The sequence below is a fragment of the Sapajus apella genome, unplaced genomic scaffold (genome assembly GCF_009761245.1).
Source record: "Sapajus apella isolate SASKATOON/1434 unplaced genomic scaffold, GSC_monkey_1.0 scaffold48, whole genome shotgun sequence".
NCBI lineage: Eukaryota > Metazoa > Chordata > Mammalia > Primates > Cebidae > Sapajus > Sapajus apella.
The window spans coordinates 7,594,415-7,604,935 of NW_022436988.1; the positions used below are offsets into that span (position 1 = coordinate 7,594,415).

The following is a 10,521-nucleotide window of genomic DNA, read 5'->3' on the forward strand; positions in this document are numbered from 1 at the left end:
CATGTTGGTCAGGCTGGTATCAAACTCCTGACCTCGTTATTCGCCCACCTCGGCTTCCCAAAGTGCTGGGATTACAGGCGTGAGCCACTGCGCCCAGGTGTGTTCTTTTTCTAAAGGAAGGCATGAGAGATTCCACATGATATTAGTAATACCTTGTAAATATATTTAAGTGGAGTTAGTCTTTATTCCCAACATATGAAAAAGCCAAAATTGATATACTTAAAGGGGTCTGATGAAGAGCATCTTGGGGTGGGTTTATGTAACTGAGACCGTGTAAGATGAGGGGAACAAGCAATAAATCCCTGGGTGGTGGCCAGAACCAGGAGGCAGCCACATGCTCAACTGGAGGCTGTTTGCTCAGCAGAAGCTCCCAGGCTTCCATTTTCTCAAGTAGAATCTTATTCTTTTTAATCTTTTTTTTTCTTTTATTTTATTTTAATATGTATAGCGATGGGTTGGCCAGGCTGGTCTCGAACTCCTGACCTCAGGTGATCCACCTATCTCGACCTCCCAAAATGCTGGGATTCCAGGCATGAGCCACCACGCCCGGCCTTCTCAAGTAGAATCTTTAAGGATTTAGTGTATTTATTGTTTTAGAAACAAAGCAGGTGTCATGACTGCCTTCACCCAGACACACACCTTTGTAAAAGAGGTTCAAGAATCAACAGTCTTCAGATGTTTCTTAGTTTTAGGATGTTTTGAGCCTGTGATTTGAAACACAGTAGTTAACATACTGCTCATTATTGGGGCCCTGGGCTCTTTTAGAAACCATCTGCATTGCATGGGTGGAGGTGGGTCTCTTTGGGTCCAGCAGTACCGTGTAAATATACCCTTGATAATGAAGCTTTCTCACCTTCTACATTTTGTCTTGCATGAAAAAGCAGGTTTTTTTTGCGAGGCATCTTGTACTCTGGCTTCCTTGAAGCTCAGTGCTGCCACCTGCCGGATTGATTTTTCTGAAGCCTTTGGTTTCCATCAGCTGTAAGACTGAAATTAAGGAGGGACTCATTCATTCATTGAACAAACACTCCGAGAGCACCTTTTTAGTGCCGGGCAGGGTGAACAGGATAGGCAGAAGCGCCCCCGCTGGGCTAGTGTTTTAGCCAAATATCCTATGACAGACCCTGTTAGCTACTACCAGCCAGTCACGCTCTTGGCAGTTTTGCCAGCCAGTATAAAAGGGTGAAATCTGGTGACGGAAACTCTTTTGGGTCTCAAAGTCTGGGCCTCTTTTATTGTCCCAGTATGTCTTTTTGCTCAGAGACCTTCTCCCCATGAGTGGAGCTAAAATTCCTGAACAGAAAACATGACTTTTTCCCACTTACGAGAGAATTGTTGAAAGTATTTCCAGCCCTCCTCACCTTCTTCCAGCCTGCTTTTTTAGTCTTTGAATATCACATGTAAGATTTTAATTAATTTTTGATTCAAAGGAAGTTAAGTCACACTCCTTTGTCTTAAGTAAGGACATGATTTAATGTGGTAGAGTGACACATGGACTAACCCTACAGACATCTTCAGAATTAGAGTGACTGATGGCCTCTCCCTGTCTGGTGAGGGTTTTTCATGTTGTCCTGGTGCCCATCAGTCATAAGAGGTATCTGTCCCAGGGTCACGCAGTGAGATTTGTTGTCTGCCATCCCTGATTGTCAAGACATCTCCTATGTGGGCAGATAGCCCTCGATTTGCCAGGATAGAGTCCTCACTGTGTGCTCTCTGTTCCTCCCAGGTTTGGAAATGATGTGCAGCACTTCAAGGTGCTCCGAGACGGAGCTGGCAAGTATTTCCTCTGGGTGGTGAAGTTCAATTCTTTGAATGAGCTGGTGGATTATCACAGATCTACATCTGTCTCCAGAAACCAGCAGATATTCCTGCGGGACATAGAACAGGTGCCACAGGTAAGCCTCATCAGGGTGAGATGGGTATCATTTTTAGCAATTAAGAATAGCTCCTCAGGCCAGGTGCGGTGGCTCACGCCTGTAATCCCAGCACTTTGGAAGGCCGAGGTGGGTGGATCAAGAGGTCAGGAAATCAAGACCATCCTGATCAACATGGTGAAACCCCATCTCTACTAAAATACAAAAAATTAGCGGGCATGTTGGCGCATGCCTGTAGTCCCAGCTACTCAGGAAGCTGAGGCAGGGGAATCACTTAAACCTGGGATGTGGAGGTTGCAGTGAGCTGAGATTGCACCACCGCACTCCAGCCTAGCAACAGAGCAAGACACCATCTCAAAAAAAAAACAACAACAAAAGAAAGAATATCTCCTCAGTGTATACTCCTGTAGTAAAGCGTAGGTGCTCCTCAACTCGCAGGCACCCTTCAAGGATTGCAGTTGGGGCTGTGCTCATTACTGAAAATGTTACCCTCCGTTCACACTTAAGATTTGTTGATTCTGGCCCTGCTTAATACCTTACGCCTGTAATCCCAGCACTTTGGGAGGCCAAGGCAGACGAATCACTTGAGATCAGGAGTTTGAGACCAGCCTGGCCAACATGGTGAAACCCCGTCTCTACTAAAAATACAAAAAATTGGCTGGGTTTGGTGGCTCACACCTGTAATCTCAGCACTTTGGGAGGCTGAGGCAGGCGGATCACGTGAGGCCAGGTGTGCAAGACGAGCCTAGCCAACATGGTAAAAACCCATCTCTACTAAAAATACAAAAGAATTAGCCAGGCGTGGTGGCATGCGCCTGTAATCCCAGCTATTTGGGAGGCTGAGGCAGGAGAATAACTTGAACCCAGGAAGCTGAGGTTTCGTGAGCCTAGATCGCGCCACTGCACTCCAGCCTAAGCGACAGAGTGAGACTCTGTCTCAAAAAAAAAGATTTGTTGTTTTACATACAACATTTTTGCTTTTCCAAAGGCAGTGTGTGGCCAGCTTGCCAGTCTCTAGGGAGATGGTCTTTAACACGCCCTTCCAAAGATCCTATCCCTGGAAGCAATCACGAGGAAAACTATGCTTGTGAGGGAGTGGGGCCGGCACCCGTCCCTACCCCCCTAGTGCCCTGATCATATGAGTGGTTAGAGCCCCTTACGTTATTCAAGCTCCGGAACTTTATACTCTGTAACACCTTAAGGGTGTCGTAGAAGGGGTTTCCAAATCCTGGGCCCTCGGGCTAAACACAGACTGCTGCTGCTTTTAAAGAACTTTCCCCTCCATTCACTGCCTGCCCTCTGCTTAATAAGTCGGCACAGTTGGCCACTGTCCTCCTGGAGACATACTCCAGTATTTTTTTAGCATTGGGGAAAGGTCACACTAAACCCACTGCGCTTGTAAATTTAGAATAGGTAAGAATAAACGCGTTGGGAGATGGGAGGTGATTTTAGGAAACGTGGAGAATTTGGCATGCATTCGTTCCCCCTGGAGCCCATCTGGCCTCGGAGGTGCTGGCCACAGACCAGGAATCCAATGTGAGTTTTCCCTGCTTCTGTTTTGCAGCAGCCGACATACGTCCAGGCCCTCTTTGACTTTGATCCCCAGGAGGACGGAGAGCTAGGCTTCCGCCGGGGAGATTTTATCCATGTCATGGATAACTCAGACCCCAACTGGTGGAAAGGAGCGTGCCACGGCCAGACCGGCATGTTTCCCCGCAACTACGTCACCCCCGTGAACCGGAACGTCTAAGAGTCAAGAAGTGATTATTTAAAGAAAGTGAAAAAATGTAAAACACATACAAAAGAATTAAACCCACAAGCTGCCTCTCACAGCAGCCTGTGAGGGAGTGCAGAACACCTGGCCGGGGCACCCTGTGACCCTCTCACTTTGGTTGGAACTTTAGGGGTGGGAGGGGGTGTTGGATATAAAAATGCCAAAACTTACCTATAAATTAAGAAGAGTTTTTATGACAAATTTTCACTGCTGCTCCTCTTTCCCCTCCTTTGTCCTTCTTTTCATCCTTTTTTCTCTTCTGTCCATCAGTGCATGACGTTTAAGGCCACGTATAGTCCTAGCTGACGCCAGTAATAAAAGACAAGAAACTAAGTGGGCTGGTATTCTCTCTATGCAAAATGTCTGTTTTAGTTGGAATGACTGAAAGAAGAACAGCTGTTTCCGTGTTCTTCATATATACACACAAAAAGGAGCGGGCAGGCAGCTGGATGCCTTTGCTGTTTAGCTTCCTCCAGAGAAGGGAGCTTATAGGAATCTGCCTCCAGCCCAGATCCCCAGTGTGTTTTGCCCAAGTTGGAAGTAGAGTGGAGTAGAAGGAAAGCATGTTGCTGCCTTCATGGCTTCCCAAGAAAGCCCACCTGGACCAGGCGTGGTGGCTCACACCTGTAATCCCAGCACTTTGGGAGGCCGAGGAGGGCAGATCATGAGGTCAGGAGTTCGAGACCAGTCTAGCCAACATGGCAAAACCCTGTCTCTACTAAAAATACAAAAATTAGCCGGGTGTGGTAGCATGTGCCTGTAGTCCCAGCTACTTGGGAGCCTGAGGCAGGAGAATCACTTGAACCTGAGAGGTGGAGGTTGCAGTGAGCCAAGGCCATGCCATTGCCCCCCAGCCTGGGTGACAGGGAACTTTTTAAAAAAAAAAAAAAAAAAAAAAGCCCACCTTTCCTCTTTGCCCTTCTAATGGTATTATTGAGCATGTTGTTTTTTCATAGTGCCTTTTTCCTTATTTCAAGCGTTGCTTCTGAATGGTGTTTTTTTTTTTTTTTTTAATTTGTTTTGTTTTAAAATAAGTTAAAGACAGTCCAGAGCTTTTCAGCCAATTTGTCTCCTACTCTGTGTAAATATTTTTCCCTCGGGGCAGGGGAACCAGGGTAGAGCAAAGGAGACAAGCAGAAGTGGAAGGTGAGGCATTCTGCTTGTACTAAGCCAGGAGGCTTTAAGCTCCAGCTTTAAGGTTTGTGAGCCCTTTGGGGGTTCAGGGAGCTGCTTGCCCAAGGTGCACTGTGTGGGGCTTCTGGGGCAAGAGGGAAGGTGACCACCCAGCCCTCCATATCCCACTGGATCTGGCTTACAGGGAGTGGGAAGCCTGTCCTCACCATCTCCGGGGGTTGTGGCCCCCACCCCATCCCTACATGCGCCCCTGGAACCAGCAAGTCTCAGACAAGGAGAGAGGAGGAGGAAGTGGAGGGAACACAGTCTCCAGTTGTAGCAGGTTCCACCCTATTCCTATGCTGGGGTAAACAGTGAGTATTCACTTTTCACTTGTCTTGCTCTTGAGATTGGGTTATGGATTTCATCCTGTGTCCCCCGACCTGTCCAGGTGAGCATGAGGGCAGCACCAGGAAGCAGCAGGAGGGCAGCTGGTGCCTCCTTTCCCAGGAGGCTGTGTTGACCGCTGCTCCCCACCCCTACAGATGAAAGGGCAGGAAGCAGGGAGAGTTGGGGAAGGCAGGATTGGAAAGACGGGAAAACCAAGACCGCCGCAGAGCTCTCTGTCCTCTCCACCTCTGGTCGCCTGTAGTGATGTGCCTGTAATCTTTTTCTCCATCCAAACCCCTTCCCACAACAAAAGCAGGACTGCCTCCCTGTCTCCCGGGAGTTAGTGACAGCCTTGGGCCTTTGGGTCCCAAAGCAGCCGATGGGAGTCTCCCTCCAACTCTGGATATGGACAGGGACTAGGCCTGGATAGCTTGCTGTGCCATGGGGCGGCAGCTCTTCTGGGAAGAACCTGTCCTTGCCTCCCCTCACTGTCTCTCATTCTGCTTCTCCTCTCCTGATGATAAAAGGAATCTGGCATTCTACACCTGGACCATTTGATTGTTTTATTTTGGAATTGGTGTATATCATGAAGCCTTGCTGAACTAAGTTTTGTGTGTATATATTTAAAAAAAAATCAGTGTTTAAATAAAAAGACCTATGTACTTAATCCTTTAACTCTGCGGATAGCATTTGGTAGGTAGTGATTAACTGTGAATAATAAACATACAATGAATTCTTCACTTGGAATCTTTTTTTTGCTTTGCCTGCCTTAAAAGTTTTAAAACAGCATCAGGGAGTCAGGAATCTTGGGTCCTTATTTCAGAGTCACCCAGCTTACACCCCCACTAGGGGAGCATGTGGAGCTCAGAGGCCCTCCTGGGAGCGATGCCCACAGTTGACTGTCAGGAACTCCTAGGGAACCTGTTAACAGTACAGAATTGCAAACCCCGCCTCACACCCTCAGACACTGCGTATGAAGACACACACCTGCTGTTTCTGATGTAGAGAAACCACTGACCATGCTTTGGGAACTCTGGTCTAGACCAAGGGCTTTGGGAGGATAAAGAGCTTGGCTTTGGTTCTCCTGTTCTGTGTTAAAGAAGAAGGACATATCCGTGAAGAAACGGTTTTAATATGCTAAGTAATTAAAACGTATTGTTTGCTCAGTAGCTGCTTTTAGGGTGAGACTAGGCATGTTTACATATGCACGTTGGCTACAGAGGCAAAGAAGACTGAACAAAAAAGAAATAAGGGCCAACCGTGGTAGCTCGTGCCTGTCATCCCAGCGCTAAGTGAGACTCCCCACCTCTACAAAAGGTAAATGGTGCACGCTTGCAGTCACAGTTACTTCGGAGGCTGAGGTGGATCACTTGAGCCCAGGAGGTCAAGGCTGTGGTGAGCTGTGGTTGTAGCACTGCACTCCAGCCTGGGTGACAGAGTGGGGCGTTTCAAAAAGTAATAAAAAGGGCCAGGCTAGCCGGGCGCGGTGGCTCAAGCCTGTAATCCTAGCACTTTGGAAGGCCGAGGTGAGTGGATCACCTGAGGTCAGGAGTTCAAGACCAGACTGGCCATCATGGTGAAACCCCAGCTTAAAAAAAAAAAAAAAAAGGCCAGGCTCAATGGCTTATGCCTGTAATCCCAACACTGAGAGGCCGAGGCAGGTGGATTGCTTGAGCTCAAGAATGCCAGACCAGCCTGGGTGACATGCCGAAACCCCATCTCTACCAAAAATTAGCCAAGTGTGGTGATGCACACCTGTGGTCCCAGCTACTCAGGAGACTGGTGGGAGGATAGCTTGAGCCTGAGAGGTGGAGGTTGCGGCGAACTGAGATCACGCCACTGCACTCCCGCCTGAGAGTGAGACCTGTCTCAAATAGCCAAGAAATCTCAACTTGTATTCTTGGTGTAGCCACACTGAGCAGGAGAGGCTTGTGGGGTTTTTGTTTTGTGACAGAGTCTCGATCTGCCACCCAGACTGGAGTGCTGTGGTGCAATCATCACTCACTTCAGACTCAAGTCTCCTGGGCTCAAGTGATCACCTCAGCCTCCCAAGTAGCTGGGACTACAGGCATATACTACTGCACCTGGCTAATTTCATTTTTTGTACAGTGGGGTTTATGTTGCCCAGGCTGGTCTCAGACTCCTGGGCTCAAGAGATCCTGCCACCTTGGCCTTTCAAAGTGCTGGGATTCCAGGCATGAGCTGTGCCTGGCCTAGGGCATTTTCGACTCTCCTCTGCAGCAGCCTAGTGTGAGAAGGAGCTTGACCCAGCAGGGGTCAAGGCTGCTAGTCCTGTGGTCCACTTGGGCTGACCTTCTTGAAGCTGAGCAGTTTACAAAATGGTGCTGTTTAATTGAAAAGGCAGGCATGGTGACTCATTTGAGGCCTTTGGCTCAGTTTGTCCCCTCCACTGCATTTAATAATTGTTTCAGAATTAATGGGAAAACCACTGCTTTTGTGTGATCAGCAGTTAGGTCACACTTTTTTTTTTTTTTTCCGAGATGGATTTTCGCTCTTGTTGCCCAGGCTGGAGTACAATGGCGCAATATCGGCTCACCGCAGCCTCCATCTCCTGGGTTCAAGTGATTCTCCTCCCTCAGCCTACTGAGTAGCTGGGATTACAGGCATGTGCCATCACACCTGGCTAATTTTTTGTATTTTTAGTAGAGGTGGGGTTTCTGCATGTTGGTCAGGCTGGTCTCCAGCTCCTGACCTCAGGTGACCCTCCCGCCACAGCCTCCTAAAGTGCTGGGATTACAAGTGTGAGCCACCGCACCCATCTGGTCACAGATTTCTAAATGATTGTATCTCCCTCCTCAGGGATCCGTGATTCCTGGGAAGATATCTAGGCGGGGCGCCTTGGGAAGCCTCCCAGCATCTTCCAGGAACGCTCTGGCCGGCGTGCAGCCGGGGGTTGCTCAGTGTGTCAGGAAATGCTAGAGGTGGGCGGATGGCCTCACTCTTCAGGGCACCTGACACACTTCCCTCCACTCAGTCACCTGGGAGCCTATGACAGGCTTATCTTCTGACGTGAGTGTGAAGGAGATGGTGAGCCACAGTGCAGGGCTGTTTAGGTGGTTTCTGAGCCAAGGGCCATGGCGCAGGCTGCCTGCCTTCCCTGGGCACTAGCTCTGCTTGACTGCTCACGGAGTGAGTGACTTTCAGCCCAAAATGCCCGCTTTGTGGAAGTTCCTGGATAACTAGAAAAAGATGAAAGTGGACCTGTTTTATGCATCTTGGAAATGCTTTTTTTTTTTTTTTTTTGAGACAGAATCTCCCTCTGTCCCCCAGGCTGGAGTGTAGTGGCATGATCTCGGCTCACTGCAACCTCCGTCTCACAGATTCAAGCAATTCTCCTGCCTCAGCCTCTTGAGTAATTGGGATTACAGTTGCCTGCCACCATGCCCAGCTAATTTTTATATTTTTGGTAGAGACGGGGTTTCACCATGTTGGTCAGGCTGGTCTCAAACCGCTGACCTCAGGTGATCCACCCACCTCGGCCTCCCAAAATGCTGAGATTATGGGTGTGAGCCACTGTGCCTGGCCTCATATTGGAAATACTTTAACTTGAGTTATGTGTATGTGTAATACAAATTCCCCAGACCAGAGCCCTATTTGACACTCATGAATAAAGAGAAAGATGCGCATGGCCTAAGGTGTTCATTGGGAGCTTCTGAGGCTTAGTCCCAGTCTGGTGGGGTCCCGGCTCATCCCTACAGTCAGCTGTGCCAAGGCAGATGAGTCATGTACTCACCCCCAGGAAGGCTGGCATCATCTTGAATGATGGCTGTCCTTGAGGTACAAAACTTGGCCAGGCACAGTGGCTCACACCTGTAATCCCAGCACTTTGGGAGGCTGCAGCTGGTCTTGACCTCCTTACCTGAGTTCAGGAGGTCAAGACCAACCTGGTCAACATGGACAAACCCTGTCTCTACTAAAAATACAAAAATTAGCCGGGTTTAGTGGCACATGCCTGTAATCCCAGCTACTTGGGAGGCTGAGGCAGAAGAATTGCTTGAACCCAGGAGACAGAGGTTGTAGTGAGCCACAACTGTGCCATTGCACTCCAGCCTGGGCAACAGAGTGAGACTTCATCTCAAAAAAATAATAAAGAAGTAAGAGTACAATTCTATGTGCCAACAGCACTGATAGATTGCTATTACGTGATAGTGGTATTGATTAAGCCACTTACTGCTCAGTGCATTCCAAACACTACTTTTAAAACTAACGCTTAGGCCAGGCGCGGTGGCTCACGCCTGTAATCCCAGCACTTTGGGAGGCCGAGGCGGGTGGATCACGAGATCAAGAGATCGAGACCATCCTGGTCAACATGGCAAAACCCCGTCTCTACTAAAAATACAAAAAAATTAGCCAGGCATGGTGGTGCATGCCTGTAATCCCAGCTACTCGGGAGGCTGAGGCAGGAGAATTGCTTGAACCCAGGAGGTGGAGATTGCAATGAGCCGAGATTGCGCCATTGCACTCCAGTGTGGGTAACAAGAGCGAAACCCCGTCTCAAAGAAAAAAAAAAAAAAAACACTTAAAACCCATACTATACTCCGTCAAGAAAAGATCCTACTGAGATGTATTTCAAGTCTTGACTCTGGCCCACCCATGAGCAACACTGGTCTTAGATCTCCAAGGACAGCCTGTTTTTTTAACATCCCTGGATTCGGTTGAGAAAGCACAGCGATTGCAGCCTTTCTCTGAGTGAATTGTGGTGTCAGCAGTGTTAGCCTCCAAAATAGCAGCTGCCGGGTCCTCAGTGCTCACTTCGTGCCAGCCAAAAGAGACTTTTCTTTTTTTGAGACAGAGTCTCACAGTGTCATCCAGGCTGTAGTGCAGTGGCACGATCTCAGCTCACTGCAATCTCTGCCTCCTGGGTTCAAGCAATTCTCCTGCCTCAGCCTCCCGAATAGCTGGGACTACAAGCGTGCACCACCACGCGCAGCTAATTTTTTTTGTATTTTTGGTAGAGACGGGGTTTCACCATGTTGGCCAAGATGGTCTCGATCTCCTGACCTCGTGATCTGCCTGCTTTGGCCTCCCAAAGTGCTGGAATTACAGGTGTAAGCCACTGCACCCAGCCCTGAAAGAGACTTTCAAAGAGGAAATGCAGACAGCACAACCTCAAAGGGAGTCTTGGAGGCAGGTGGGATTTGCCCTAGGGATTGGGTGAAATGAGTTTGGACAGTTACTAACAGGACAGTAGACACCCAGGCCAGGTGGTCTAGTGGAGGCGTGGTGGTGGGGGCGAGCACCTGCCTGGAGATGCCTCAAGGAGCCTGAGTAGCCTCCTGCAGCAAGGAAGGAAGAGCCCAGGTGGGTTTGTGGAGCCTCGAATGCGGGCTGAGCAATGCCCACTCTGCC

The 10,521-nt window shown here is 48.9% G+C and overlaps 1 protein-coding gene and 1 pseudogene across 2 annotated transcripts in view; both read left to right on the forward strand.

The window, feature by feature from the left end:
• GRB2 (growth factor receptor bound protein 2) overlaps positions 1–5,891 on the forward strand; it is an 85,230-nt gene extending 79,339 nt beyond the window's left edge. Inside the window, exons 5-6 of the mRNA XM_032241703.1 lie at positions 1,727–1,895; positions 3,439–5,891. Coding sequence (XP_032097594.1) covers positions 1,727–1,895; positions 3,439–3,624 — 355 coding nt within the window. The 3' untranslated portion in view covers positions 3,625–5,891. The remainder of the gene's footprint in view (positions 1–1,726; positions 1,896–3,438) is intronic.
• Positions 4,833–5,891, forward strand: LOC116525669 (annotated as a pseudogene). The gene has a single exon (XR_004257772.1). The product of XR_004257772.1 is annotated as an uncharacterized LOC116525669 (transcript).
• Positions 5,892–10,521: the final 4,630 nt, after the last annotated feature.